This window comes from Capsicum annuum, chromosome 8, assembly GCF_002878395.1.
Source record: "Capsicum annuum cultivar UCD-10X-F1 chromosome 8, UCD10Xv1.1, whole genome shotgun sequence".
NCBI classification, from domain to species: domain Eukaryota; kingdom Viridiplantae; phylum Streptophyta; class Magnoliopsida; order Solanales; family Solanaceae; genus Capsicum; species Capsicum annuum.
The window spans coordinates 171,647,671-171,662,916 of record NC_061118.1 but is presented as its reverse complement, the minus strand read 5'-3'; the positions used below and the strand labels follow the sequence as shown (position 1 = coordinate 171,662,916).

Genomic DNA, 15,246 nt, shown 5'->3' with positions numbered 1-15,246 from the left:
CAAGGAAATAAATAATTTTTTCCTTTTTGTATATATTTTAACAATGAAGAGGTTGAGTTTATTTATAACTCTCAATCTCCTCCCAAACAAAGAAAATTTTCTGATGTAGGACTTTTCTTTCTTCAAAACAAAACCAACTTCAACAGAGAGGTTCCAGATTATCGAATTTGTCTCAAGTATTCTCAACGTTTGATTTTCTCTGTAAAGCAAAATAATTTTGGTGTGAGTTTCAACATGAATATACTTAGTAGTAGCATATTATAGTCTGGCAGCATTTTGCTATTCATGAATGAAATAATAATATGGATAGTAATTAGTAATAGAAACATTATAGTAACAAAATGATAAAATCAACTGTCACCGCATTTTGCTTTTCTTGAATTAATAATATGCAGAACCACAACAGATTAATAATATGCAGAACCACAACTGAGGCAAACTCATTATTTGAAGTCTATGGGTGCACCAGTATTGTCAAAGGCGTGCATAAGCCCTGAAGCAAGATTCAAAATATGTTGAGCGCTCGCTTCGCTTAATGTGCAGTTTAGGTTCTAATTTCTAAGATATACTTTCCCGTGTCAATGAGGCATTCTGAAGAGACGAACACTAAACAATTGATATTTCACTTTATAAAAAAAAAATTAATTTCTTTGTTCATATATTCATAGTTGATGTTTATATTATTAGTCTTGGACTATATATATATTTATATTTTTTCTCCCTTTATGCCCTTTTTTCGTTTAATTTTACGCTTTATTTGTACTTTGTGCTTAAACATAATGGACCTTGAAACTTTTTTGCACTTTTTATTTTTGATAATACTGAGGTGCACTAATATTATTTTAACATAGACGCTAGCAAAACCTTCAGCGTCGATTAAAGAACATTATCATATTTGATTGATCGTCAATGACAGGAATAATACTAAAAAAATAAATATATAGAACAGATATGATTTCTAAGCTAATAACTTTAATTTACTTTCTTAAAATATGGAGTTCAACAAATATGCTGACTTTTAGCATTTTTGAGCAATTGGTTGTGGTAGCTTAATGATAAAGGCGTGCTCATCATACAACAAGGTTGCGGGTTCAATTCTTTAGCCCAACAATTTTGATTTTAAACTTGAAGTATTAAAAATAAAAAGCAAAATATTGCGCTACCCAAGGATAGATCCTGGGTCACACGAATGGAATTGCTTGCTCCGACCAGTGCAACCAAGGTGCACTTTCAATCTTCTTTGAGTGCACTATTACCTATATCCTAATTTCTCATGATATATACACATATATACACACAATTTTTTTCGACGTTAACGAGTTTACGTGCACCTCTACTATACATGTGCGTCCGCCTCTGAACCACGGCACATGAAGGTTTAATCAAGCATTTTGCAACTATTTCAAAAATTATATAACAAAAAAAAAACCAACAAAAAATACTCTTTCTATATTACTAAATGTTACTTAGTATATAATTAATTCATGCATTACTCGTTTGTACTTTGTACATAGTTAACTAGTTTTCTTTGCCTCACTAGTCACTATATAACTTTAATTTAAACAAATTAAGGACCCTTTGATGTGTCATCCACTGCTAACTAATTATTCATATCCTTCATCCTATTTGTTAAATTTATCTTTTGGTTTCTAAAATAAGGTGGATTACCATCATGGTGTATGTCAAATCGATGCGTAAAAAAAAATTAAAATGCTATGATCATAACTTAATAGTACCTGACAATTTTACTAGTTTTTGTGTAAAATATTTTTAAAGTTCTCTGATAAAAGAAGTCTCTTTGACTGTATATAACATATCGAATAAAAATATATTATTTAAAAAGTATTTTAACCGGTAATCTCACGAGCTATTTTGAGCTAAAAGTACCTCAATTATTAGATAGATCGAATTAGACTGATCAAAATGAACTAAAACCAATAAATGAGTTGATCTATAATCTGTTTAAACTTGACCAGATTAAACGGGTTACATTTTATAAACTAATTTTGTTATATATAAATAACATATTCAGTGAAATCATACAAATAAAGTGTGGAGAGTATATGGAGGCGGATCTATATATATTTTTGTGGTGCTCGGACACCCATTAAACCCAATGCGGAATTAGGTATAATTACATAGAAAATATATAAAAATAGGTATGAAATATATAAAAACACTCACTAAAATAAAAAGTTGATTGAATGTACTGACATTTAAGTTGAGCTTAAGGGTCTTCAATGGAATTGACATCTCGAATTTAAACCTTGTTAAGATAATTTTTTAGCTTTTTAATATTTTTAAACATCCGCGGAGAGATTATTTTGGAAATACTCTCGGGTCATAATTTTAGCATATACATCTCTCATTTTGTACGTGTGGGGTAGGCTTATTGCCAATAAGTAGTGAGTAAGTGGCCTTGGATTCCATGACCCAAATGTCTCGTCTTTTCATGATTCTCCAATATTACGTCTGTCCTATGCTGCAATGCCTTTGACCATACCTTGGCCAACTGCAATTAATACAAATTTTGCATGATGGGAGAGCCCTGGATTTGTCAATACTTGTATAATAAGTGTATTAAATAATCTTTGGCTGTATTACAAAAAACATGACCCAAGAGTGTATAATGAAAGCCAAGTCCAATGCATTGAGTACTAGTAATTCATCGACATGTCCGGGGAAGATCCACTTGGTGGCGTCGACCAACATCTTTCTTGATCAGTACCTCTAATGTAAGGATGATTTTAATTATGTATGCCTTAAAGCATTTCTTTTCTTCTTAAATCAAACTACATATTGATTCATGATAAGAAATTCATAACACAAATTTCAAGAAAACAAATAAAATCAACGTTAACTAGCATAAATTAATGGTGCAAAACAATTTTTAACATTAAATAAGCTTGAGATTGAAAAAAATAACAATTAAAAATGAGGAAGAAGGTATAAATTAATGGGAGTGAGTATATATATTTTTTATGTACCAACTTAAACGCCACATCAGCTGAAAAAGGCTTTCTACGCTCCTTCAATAAGTGAAATACACGTGTTATGCCAATTGTGTAAAAGGTGTCAAAATGACATACCAAAATGCTAGTTGAGTGTGAAAGTTCGTGTAAAGTTTAGGTGTTTGACGATGTGTTTGGCCATGAAAAAAGAGAAGTAACAATAATTTTCCTTTCAATTTACATATACATCTTTGAAATTAGGCGTTTGAATATTGAAAAATTATAGATTCGTGATACTTTTGGTCTCCAACGTTCAGTTAATTATGGTGCATATATCATGTGATTTGTGGGTATCAGTCCCCACAATCCCAGATAATAAGGCCCCTATATATAATGCTAATTATGTCAAATTTCACTTTAGATTAGAAGGACCAAAGTGAAAAACTTTGTTTAACTGAATGACTTTTTAGCAGAGCAAATTGCAGTTTGTTCTATGCTTTTGTGAGGTGTTTTTTTCCAAAAGCAATCTGATTTTTCTCTTCACTTTTAGACAAGTATCAATCTTTCAAGAATTTTTTTTTAAAAAATATTATAAAGCGGGTAGGATCAAAAGCAGGGAAAGAAGATAATTAAGTTCCCATTTTGCTCATGCAGAACTAGTTAAAACCCATTTTATGCATATGTTTTCATTATGTAAGAACATTTTCGTTAGCTTCATACCTCATTTATCCTATATTTTCATCATGTAAGAACTATCACACTCTATATATTAAAACACACATTTGACATTACAACTGAGTTGGTCAAAACTCAATAATAGACGCGTGAGAGATGAACCCACCCCCACCCCCCAAATAAAGTGAGTCCACATGATGTTTTTAGCAACTAATAGTTTTAGTATCTAATAGGAACATTGAATAGTTAGTCGTATGTGTGGTAGTTTAAATGTGTTTTGATCTATTCAGATGAAAATATTTATCCAGATAGTGTCACTTGACACCCTTTTGTAACAAACATAAAGAGTGTACATTAGCCTCCCTTAGCTACTCAACAAGGTGTATGTTAATATATAGATTATAATAATTTAAATAGGTAAAAAGAACTGCATATAGCAGGAAAGCGAAACTAGACGAAAAAGTAATATTCAAGTGTATTTTTAATCGTTAATTCAAATTTATTAAATGAAGGATCCTTTAAAGACATGTTTTTACTTATATTTTGTACCCAATTAAACTAAAAAAGATAACATTTAAGATGACGGAAGCATAAAATAAAATAATCTCACAATTTATTTCGAAATTATAATTTCTAACGGGACTTTGAATTAAAAGAGGCAAACAAGTTATCCAATTAAGTGAGGTCCTTCGAGTTTTTAAAATTAGGTGGAAGGACAAAAATCTTTTGAGTTTTTTTATTAATTTTTTTTTTTTTTCATTCCAACAACTTCTTCCAGTTATCGAACAATTTTGATAGTTGTTACAACTGCGCTAAGTTTTTCGATAACTACACTAAGTTGTTCAACAACTAGGCAAAGTTATTTGATAACTGTGCGAAGTTATTGAGATAACTAATGGAGTTGTCAAACAACTGTTCCAGTGGTTCAAGGGACTTAACTCTTTCTTAGAGGGGACAAGTTGCGAGACCCATTTATCCCTTTTTTTAATTGAAGATTTGGGAGGTTCTTTGGACTATTTTCTCATTTCTAACGTTATGTTGATATTGGTGGGTAGATTGTATATTGTAGTGAAATAGAAGTAAGAGATTTGTAAGAGGAAAAAGAAAAAGGGAAATAGGAGAGGCAGAACGGCTGGTACAAAAGTAAGATAATGTAGATATCAACACTTTGGCAGACAAGCTTTACCTCTTTTCCTCCTTTTTCTCATTTCATTTCTTCCTTCAATTTTTTTATTACTATTCTCTTCGTTTTAAAATAATTGAATTGTTGGGGTATTTATTGGTGTTTCAAAATAAGTGAATCATTAAATATTTTTTTCAAATTTATCCTTATGATTTAACAACCAATTAACTTTTGAAAAGATATTACAAGGTTAACTTTTCTTTTTCTTTGGGGTAAAAATAAAAAGTTGTGTTAAATTTATGTCTTTAATACTTTTTCTTTAATCTGTGTGCCAAAATCCAACAATTCATTTATTGTGAAACGGAGGGAGTATAATATAATAATAATACTAACAGCTTTATTGTTGGTGTTGTTTGTGGTTTAGTACAGGGGTTGCTCCACCCTTAATCAGAGATATCGAATTCGAGTTTTAGATATGGAGAAAATCCTGTTAGGAATGCTACCCTCATAATGGGGATCCTGCAACTCGCAATCCGAATTAGTCAGGGTTCTAATGCAAGCATTGAGCACTGAGTGAGAAACCAAAAAAAAAAAGTTTTATTACCCCGCAAACCAGAGAGCACCGAGTGAGAAACCAAAAAAAAAAAAACTTTATTGCCCCGCAAATCAGAGTTGAATTTGTTGAAACTGTTCCCATCTTCTTATTCCAAAGTGGCACGTTTGAGTTTTTGAATTTCAGGGTGGTTTGGTAGTGTATATTAGGAAAAATAATGCATGCATTAACTTTATGTATTATTAAGATTCTGTTTACTACACTTTTTTTGATTTATCTTTACTTAATACAACTATTCAACCTGTTTTTACCTTCGTTTGTTTTGCTCTTGCAACTTTGCTCAACAAAAAGCAAGTGGAAACATTACATTACTTGTACTGATAACCTTTCTATTGATTCTCAGACTCGTAAACAGAAGCTACAAAAAAGTTATTATACTTACATTATACATATCTTTAGTTTTTTAAGACAGTATTGGGATATTTTTAGGAATTAGGATTACTTAAAAATTGGACTAGAAATAGTAAAAATTCCTATTGATTCTGTTGATCCATGACCAATTTCACCACAAAAGTCAGCCTGGTACATTGGTCTAAATACCAAGGACCACACATTGTTAGGTTCGACAACACACTTTCTTTTGTTTGCAATCAAAATCATCTTCATCTTCATCTTCATATGTGTCTAAGTAATTTTCTTTAGAGGTATTGCTCATCTTCTTCCGATTTTGATTCGTTACGCATGACTTTTCTTTTGCTTTGGTGTTGATATATATTCATCATACTTTTGGATGACTTGTCATTTCTTTTTTTTCAAATCTTCAAGAACTTCGAATTCTCCCTAGAGCTAAAGAAATTCGGCAAAGATACAAAATGATAAAAATTTTGCAGAGGAACTACTCTCAATCTGTCAAATTCTCTTGAAGACCAGTGAAGAAAATGATTAATTCTCCTTTAGTTCATCCAACTTTCTTGCATTCCATAAGTATTTATCTATCAATGTGTATATATTGCACCTTGTAGTCAGTTAGACTCAATACAAGTTATTTTCTCTAGAAATTGAATTCTCTTCTTCTCTTTCACATTTTAAATCATCTTCTTCTTGCATTGCTAAATTGAGGGAATTGTTGTCACATGCAATGAAGAATTCAAATGATTTGATACTCGTTTTTTCATTTTTTGCATTTCAAGAATTCTGCATTTGTATGGCGTAAAATTTACTTGCTCCTACAACAACAATGATAGTCGATTATCATCATCCTCTTCAGATGTACCTGGTTCGTTGTCTATTGGGATCATCTTAACTGGTTCAAATAATTATACATTAGGAGCAGAGCTATGAAATTAGCATAACTAGAAAATAAATAAATAAATAAATAAATTCACGGGAATCTGATTTCCCAATAAGCATTTAAACTGCAATGAAACTATATTATAACTGATTTAATATTGTACCAAAATAGTATATACTATTTATACTAAGTCAATAATCTATCTCACGAAGGAAGGGCACCGAATCACGAATCACTTATACACATTCAAATAAATTTAAAGCCTAAATATAAAATAGAACACATCCATTCTGATTCTGTTGACTCTAGTTAATCCTCAAGATGCACATAAATGTAGTGTTATTAAAATTTTGAATCCGCATCTGATGCATATTTGTCTCTGTTGGTCCATTGAGGTCTCATTCTTGGAGAAGCTGCCACTACAGAATTCTTCACACAACATGGCTTGGGTTTTATCCTCCATGGAATAAACATGTCAAATCCACATGACACTGCCTTTGACGAAAAATTACATGGTCGTCTTTCATTTTGCTCATCCTCTAGTATTCTCTTCCTAGTGTTTTCCAAGGCAGATGAAATGGCTAGTTCCTTTGCATCTTTAAGAAATCTCTGGATAATGAAATTTGGTACTGCTGGCTTATTAGCATTCCAATCGCAATTAGGCTCCTCATCATCAACCTCCATATTTGATTTTCTATTTTCTGTTCCATCAAGCATGTCTATCGACTCATCCCCTAACGAAAAAACATCAAGAGCATCTGAGTAAACATCTTGGTTGTCAATATTTCCAACATAGTTGTCATGATCATCGTTGTCGATATCGCCATCGTAGGATTTATTAGTAGTAGTAGTAGTACTTGTAGCTAATTGATCTTTTCTTGTATGCCACATACATGGTGGCAATTTCGGAGGTGGTACAATTTCAATGTTTGTGACCCCCATTTCCTTTGGTTTTCCAGGCCTTTGCTCCCAAGAAAATGGCACTCTATTAAAAATATCTATGGAAAGTTGTGGTGGGATATTGGAACACGACAAAGATTTTTCACTAGAACGCCTAGTTGACAAGAGAGGAGCACTGAAATCTAATTTTCTTGTGCATTTTTCTTTTTTCTCTTCTTCTGATTCTTGTAGTTGTTTTTCCATGTATGTTGGGATTTCAAGATATTGGATCTATAACAATGAAGATAAAGCTTGAGAAAATAAGAAAGTTAGAACACTTGTGTAAAGTTGTGTGAGTAAGTTTAAAAAGTTGAGTAGTTGTAGGTTAGTCATAATTACCAATAGTTGGAACTATGGGCTTCTCGTGGAGTTCAGCTGAAAAAGTGCTAATTTTTATTTCGTCATTCACAGGTTACTCAAGAGGAGAAGTATTTTTTTGTGCCACGTGGCTTCTAACTGCATGTACTTTTAATTTATGTCTTTTTATAAGATACTACTATTTTTGCACCTTCAGTTTTACACATAAAAGATCTAAAAAGATCATTTACTTATATTCAAATTTTAAAAGGACGAGATCTCATTTCCTCGACTCGCAACACAACAACATACCTAATGTAAATCCACAAGATAGTCTTACCCCTATGACAGAGGCGGAGCCAGGATTTCCACTAAGGGGGTTTCAAAAGATTGAAGAAAACTAGCCCAAGGGGGTCTAACATCTAATATATATATATACATAGAAACTAATTTTAGTCATGCATAAATAGAATAATTTTTCAGCGAAGGGGATGAAACCCTTGCCAAAGGCTGGCTCCACCCCTACCCCTATCTTGTGAAGATGGGAAGACTGTTTCCGATTGTCCCTCGGCACAGGGAAGAATGGCATTACTACAAATGGAAATCAGAATTTTGTCCTCTCAAGTGAATCCAAAAGAACAATCAGATAAAGCTAGAGTGTTGCATACTTGAAAATGTGTAGTAGAATTTAGAAAACAGTCTCAGCACATACAGAAGTGTCTCAACAAAGCTTAGAATTCATTGCAAGCTGCAGTTTTGAAGTCAAATTCCATTTAATTCTGAAAATACAGAAGTTATAGAACTCTATCTTTGCATTAAGACAAAACAAGTATCTGGAGAACTCTGCTCTATGATTCACAAATATTTCATTATGGTTGACCAAAAAAGTTATGTACCACGTCAATCTACCTGTTAGCTGGGATCCTCCAAGACTGGGTACTTTTAAACTCAATACCGATGGGGCGTGTAGTGAAAATTCAGGTAGGACGGGACTGGGAGGGGTCATTCGTGACCACGATGGAAACTGGGTGATGGATTTCTACTCCATGAAACCCCACACAACCCCTTTGCATGCTGAATTACTTGCACTCAAGAAAGGTCTTGAAATAGCTGCAGCTAACAACATAAAGCCTATCGAGATTGATGTTGATGCTGCAGAATTGACACGCATGTTTCAAATTGACAACAGTCGCTATCACAATCTTTTGTTCTCTTGCAGGTCATTGATGAAGGCCACCCAAGCTGCCCCGCCCCGCCATATCTTTAGGGAGCAAAACACGGTAGCGGATGCACTTGCTAAACTTGGACTTGCTGAAACCAATTTTGGGGATGCTCAGATCTTGTCTACACCTCCTGTATCAGTTGAAGCACTAGTCCCAGCGGATAAATTAGGAGCTTTTACTTTCCATACTATAAACTTAATCTCTATTAACCCAGTATGCCGGGATGTGGCTACAAATACTCAATAACTCTTCTCTATTGTCTGCGCATGGGCTTACCCATGCGGAACATCCTTTTGCCAGTAACTAATAATAATGCTATGCCAGTTTTTAACCAAAACAAAAAAGTTATGTACAGTTGATTCACTGATTCTCTTCAGTAGCTCTCCATTTGAGAGTTGACTTCTAATTTCTTGCTCCTTGTTGCTATTGAGCATGCATAATGTCCACTGCAGATCTAGTTTAAAATTCTGTATGACATGAAAAATTTCGAGCTCCAGAAATGGATTATGAATTGGTCCTCTGTGCACCATAAAAAATTTAGCCACCCACTTCCAAACAACTATCACGACGAAGAAGCTCAATAAAGATCTCTTGCTCCTTCAAGTTGGTAGTTATTCTTTAGCTCGTTGCTCTACTTTCTGATAGAGATCAAGTGTATCTGCATGGCTGGAGTCAAGACAAAGGGCTGCCTCACAATCTCGAATTGTCGATGTGAAGTCACCCATCGAGTCATAAAACGCTGCTCGAAGAGGGGAGCAGTTGTAAGTCTGGCTTGAAAGAAATGACTTTTGTTAGCTCAGCTATAGCCTCTGCTTCCTTGTAACATACATTTTTCAGTATTACTTTCTCATCCAAAAAGTTGTAGCATAGTCCACTAATACACATTAAGATATGAGGTCTCTGCAATAAACGATTTACAAATAGGAAGTGGGGGAGACAGGCACAATGCGTACGGCTGGGCTTTTCCCAGAGCAAAATATTTCATGTCACATTCAGATAGCACTACACTAGCACTTCCACGTTAGTTCATTCAGCTGAATGGTCTAGAGTTGGGTGTTAGGAGACATCTTACAATCTAGGGGCAGAATAATGCCTAGAGAACAAAAAAGAGGAACTGACTCCAAACTTCCTAACCTCAGAAAAGTTAACCCAAGAAATGTGACAAACTTATTTTTCCATATTTCATTCTCCATTCTTCCGTGAAGCTTGACCGGATGATGTTTCAGTCTTAAGGCCATTGAACACCAAAATCTTAAGATATATATACATGTTTAAGGGTCCAAACTAGCTAAGAATGATATTCACCAATCACCAAAATATTTCACCAACCAAATAGATATGTTTGTTCAACAATCAAATTCCCATATAGTGATGCCAAAAGAAGAAAAGGGAATTAAAGGGACCATTTTAAGACACTAGTCAGATATTCAAACAAACGATCCTAGGAACTATAAACTCCAATAGCTCCTCCAGCAAGAAACAGACAGATGAATGTGATGCTGTATACAACAACAACATATCCAGTAGGTTCCCACAAGTGGGGAATTTGATGCCGTATGCCCTTATGAATGTAACAACTTAATTGAATTACAAGTCTAGGACCTCACAAGCACAAGTTCAGTTTGCCCAGTTTTTGAAATTAAGGGGCAGAAACAGAGGGAGGTTCAGCTAATTTTCTTTGCACAATTGTACCATTCTAGAGCAGCTAAACTTCAGAGCCACTTTAACCCTGACTGTCATTATGCAGTTTTACACTTTACATTCACATGACAGTAGTTTACAAGAAGTTATGAATGCTTGGATGCAACTGCGAGTCCTCCAATTGGAAGTCATTCTTTCCAAGCAAAAGTCTTTTTTCATATTGGTATCAAGTTAGAACTGTTAAATACAAGTAGAAATGCCTTGATTCACTGATTAACTGGAATAATTTTTCGACTGCCACCACTTATGTCCTCTCTGGGCATTCAAACTTGGTTGAACAAAAAAAGCTCATGTGAATACAAAAGAACAATCAGAAAATGCCCATATAAACATGAGCATACATGATGCGAAAACAATTGCATTATCTTTCCGTCATTATAAACATGTGGACTACTCATTTTCACATATGCACTACCAACCTATAGCTTACTGAAGGAGACTCTTAAAATCAGCAGGCAAAAACAATTTCCCACTGTTACGTGTAAAAAAAGCAATCAGAAACCTGACAGAACACAACGATTACTAGGTACTCAAATAAGACGGCATGAAAATAAGTCAAGGGTAACTTACAAGCTGCCTTGTATCTGTATGGGTATGTCCGTAGGGGATCTAATTTTGTTGTCATACAAAGATCATTTTTTTCCATTTCCCGATCGCAATATTCAGACTGCTTCTCATAAGCAGATGCATTTTATTTTGCCTTCTCAATCAACTTTGTCACTTCATCATAAGCTAATTTTCTCTGCTCCTTTAGATGGTAAACACGTGCCAGACCCTGATAAGCTTGTGTATGCTTAATATTCAGTGCATTTGTGTAGCAATCAATTGCATTATCTATCTTATCAACATCTACATAGACACTTGCCAGATTACTGAGAGCCTGCAGTGCAGTGAAGTTTTCAATTAAATCATTTAGTTCCTAGAATTCGTGAATCAGTATCTGACTGAAAGGAAAACTCACCTGGCCTTTCCGAAGACCATCTGAAGGGCACCTAAGAGCTTCCTCAAGCAGTTGTATAACATACACTGAAGATTCAGAATCAGGAATTCTTTCTGACAACACATATGCTTTAAGGAAAAAGGCTTCAAATGATCTCTGGATTGAGATGGATTCTTCAGCTTTAGCAATTGCTTCTTAACGATAACCTGTGTCACATAACATCCATCCTTCATAGACTAGCCTTTCATGCTCAGAGGTAACTTGGTTTCTTGCTTCTCTCAAACTACGCATTGCTGCCTTGTGGCTATTTAATCTATAAACAAGTACAGATCAGTCCGAAGGAGCGCAAAAGGAAAACATTTCCATACACCTCCCAGATATTCACATTAAGCTTCGCAAGCGTGAGAAAGCAAGTAGTGTATGTAAATTTTTGCTGCGCACTTAAGTGCACAGTGAATAAAAATATTTGTAGTTTCAGACAACTCTATATGACACAAGGAGGTAAGCATCTAATTTATACAATCATTCAAAGATTTTCATATTCCCAGACAAAAGTATCACATGTAGAAAAATAGATAGTATTGAATTGTATAGTAGACCAATGGTTATAAACCAGCAAAAGGTTAAATTACTATAGCGGCTGAATGAAACAGACAACACAGAAAGATGAATATACCAAACATGATTATTATAGTGAAACAAAAATGTGCGCATACCATAAAAGCAGGAGAGATTGCCTGAACCTTAAGAGACTATTCCCTGGATCATTCATTAGTTAACATATGATGGACAACCGCTAGAGAGCCAATATCATCTACACAGGACCACCGGTCATTTAGTTGCATCCAACAGTCAGCCTGACTTGCACCATTGAACATTATGACTTAGAAGCTCCACCAAGTGTTCACCTGGTAACTTCCCATGGAACATCATGTAATGGGGATCTAAAGTCAGGAGAGCCCTCACATTCCTTAAAGCTCCTTCATTGTCCTCCAGGGCAATTAAAAACCAAGCACGAAGCTCAAGGCAGTCGAGAGAAATCTTAAAGCCAAGTATTTTGTGAATCTCAGAAATAGCTGGTCCAAATTTATTTTCCTCCTCCTTTGAAACAGATTTGTACTTGTATGGGTAAGAAAGTGTTGGATCCAGTTCACTAGCAGTACTCAAATCCATCGTCTTTCTCTTTTCCTTGACAATACATCTATCGCTCCTGATACATCCACCCAGAAGGTGTATAATAAGAAAAGAGGGAGTTCATTAACCTATATGCCTTGTACATATGACCACGCTTGTATTTGGATCTGGCAATGGCTACTAAGGAATAAACATGGGTTGAAAGAGTCCACACATTTTGTTCTGCTAAACATCTCAGCAACTTTCATCCCCTTTGCAGAAATTTCATTTTTTGAAAAAATTATTTTCTCCCCTCGGGAGTCCATGAAACTACCATACAGCAGGACTTCAAATGGCCTAGATAGTGATGCTATATAAAATCTCCTACACCTGATTTCATCATCCCCAATGCAAAATGACATGTCAAAATCCTCCTCCTCCTCCTCATTTCCACGACTCGATGAAGTCGAGCATTCTTCATCCATGTAAATTTCAGCATCCTCACCCGGGTGGCACATACAAGGATCAGTAGCTGATTCAGGATTATACCCCGCCACCAAAGCGCTCCCTGGGCATTCCATGCTTCCCCCACAACAATCCATAGCCGATACGCCAATCAACTCGTCCTCCCTTCGTTCAAACCTCAACCAGGCAGAAAGAACAAATTTGGTATGCACATCCACCACGCGTAGCCTAGCTACATAAGACACCTCCTAAACAATATATAGGATCAGGTAAGCCCCTAAATATAGCACACTGCTCAAGATACATCCTTGACTTATCAAACTGAGCACAACCTTCCATCCTACAATAAACATCAGCTAATGTGTCCACAAAATTCATATGTTTCAAAGAAAACTCAATCTGTGCTCAATTTGATCAGTTTTTGGTAAGCCGTAACTAGTAAGGGCTTCAGCTAAAACAGCCGAATTAACCTCATTTTAGGATTGAATATCTTGAAAATTAAGATTGGATCTAACAGTATTAGACAATAGGTTTTGTACAAACTTCTCACCAACACCGCTGCCACCACCACCGAATCCATTAGTTGTTGTTGTTCCAGATGGATTAAGGGCATACACTTGCGTTCCCTTACATCCTTCCATCATTTTCAAACTACGCATCGTTGAAAAAATGTTATGTTGCATGTTCCCATAAATTCAAGATTCTCCACCTACATATACATAAATATAATTGCACGAATATAAAGGGGATTGTTACACGCGAAAAATACAAGGGGTTAATCCGAACCCCTTATCGTCTTCATATATTTGCTTCTTTCTATTTTTCGAATTCCTTGAAAATTTCTGTCTCCTCTACTACTTTCCTCTTTTTAGTAGTATTACTTTTGGTACGTGAGGAGTGCCTTTTACTTCATTTTACTGTTACCTGTTGCTTTATTGATTGGTCTGTCTTGCCTCTTTGCTACCAGTATTGCATCTTCACTGTTTATTGTATTGCTATTTAATTTGGTGTCATATCATTCTACAAGTTAATGTTCATATGAGCCAAAGTTCTATCGAAAATAATCTCTCCACTAGGAATTAAATTGGGTATGTTGTTTAGTTAAACTAGACAGACAAATTAAAACGAAGAAAATACTCTCTATTGTGGGGTTCCGAGAAACTGACCTACAAACCATGCGCTTCCCAGAAGTTGGAGTAGGAGAGAATAAAGCGAATGTAGTAGTACCAAGTTGTGATTGTAATGAATAATACTCATATCCATTTGTATATAAACACCAGCACCAAGACCAGCAATTCCACTAATTCCTGCTGGGAATTGTATTTGATTTTTTCCACAGCCAAATATATATAATTGTTGATGTATCTTTTATTTGAGGAAATGGTCATCTTCTTTTTCATAAGCCATAAATAAATCCAGTAGTGATTGTTGTGCTAAAACCATACCTAAATTCATATACTGTAGAGCAACGAACTGCTCTGCCACGCTTGAAACAACCTGAGTCTGCACAATCAATTTGAGTGATTCCTCATTTTGTCAAAATATTCTACTAAAGTCATTACTCTTTTTTTTTTTTTCAATAATATCCTTCAACTTTCTACATTTTTCACTAACAATTATTAAAATAATCCTTGTTCTTTATAAAAAAAAATGAGCAAAATCCCTTAAGTTAAACCGTAAATTTAAATAGTTTTTATTCTTTTATTTGAAATATTAATAGGCCTCCAACTATATTTCAAATTTTTACTTCATTGCATACTTCCTCTATCCCTTTTTAGTTGGGCACATACCATTTTACACCATGATTAAAAAATTATAACTTACATAAATTTTACTATTTCACCTTTGGCAATATTAATGATATGGGCATAGAAATGAATATTGAAATTGAAATTGTTCACATTTTAATGTATACTATGAATTGTAGGGATATCATGAAAAAATTAATTAATTCTATTTTGATCTAATAAGTGAT

At 34.5% G+C, this 15,246-nt stretch overlaps 1 protein-coding gene and 1 pseudogene across 1 annotated transcript; both read right to left on the bottom strand.

Annotated features, from left to right (window-relative positions):
* Positions 1 to 6,713: 6,713 nt before the first annotated feature.
* LOC124885300 lies at positions 6,714 to 8,080 on the bottom strand. Its single transcript, XM_047395202.1, has one exon. It carries the CDS (start codon positions 7,734 to 7,736, stop codon positions 6,936 to 6,938), a length of 801 nt encoding a protein of 266 aa, XP_047251158.1. The 5' UTR covers positions 7,737 to 8,080; the 3' UTR covers positions 6,714 to 6,935.
* Positions 8,081 to 11,095: 3,015 nt separating this feature from the next.
* On the bottom strand, positions 11,096 to 14,431 carry LOC107840547 (annotated as a pseudogene).
* Between the last annotated feature and the right edge of the window lie 815 nt (positions 14,432 to 15,246).

Coding starts and splice junctions, on each gene's coding strand:
- LOC124885300 (XM_047395202.1), bottom strand. CDS start 7,736: ATGGAAAAACAACTACAAGAATCAGAAGAAGAGAAAAAAGAAAAATGC.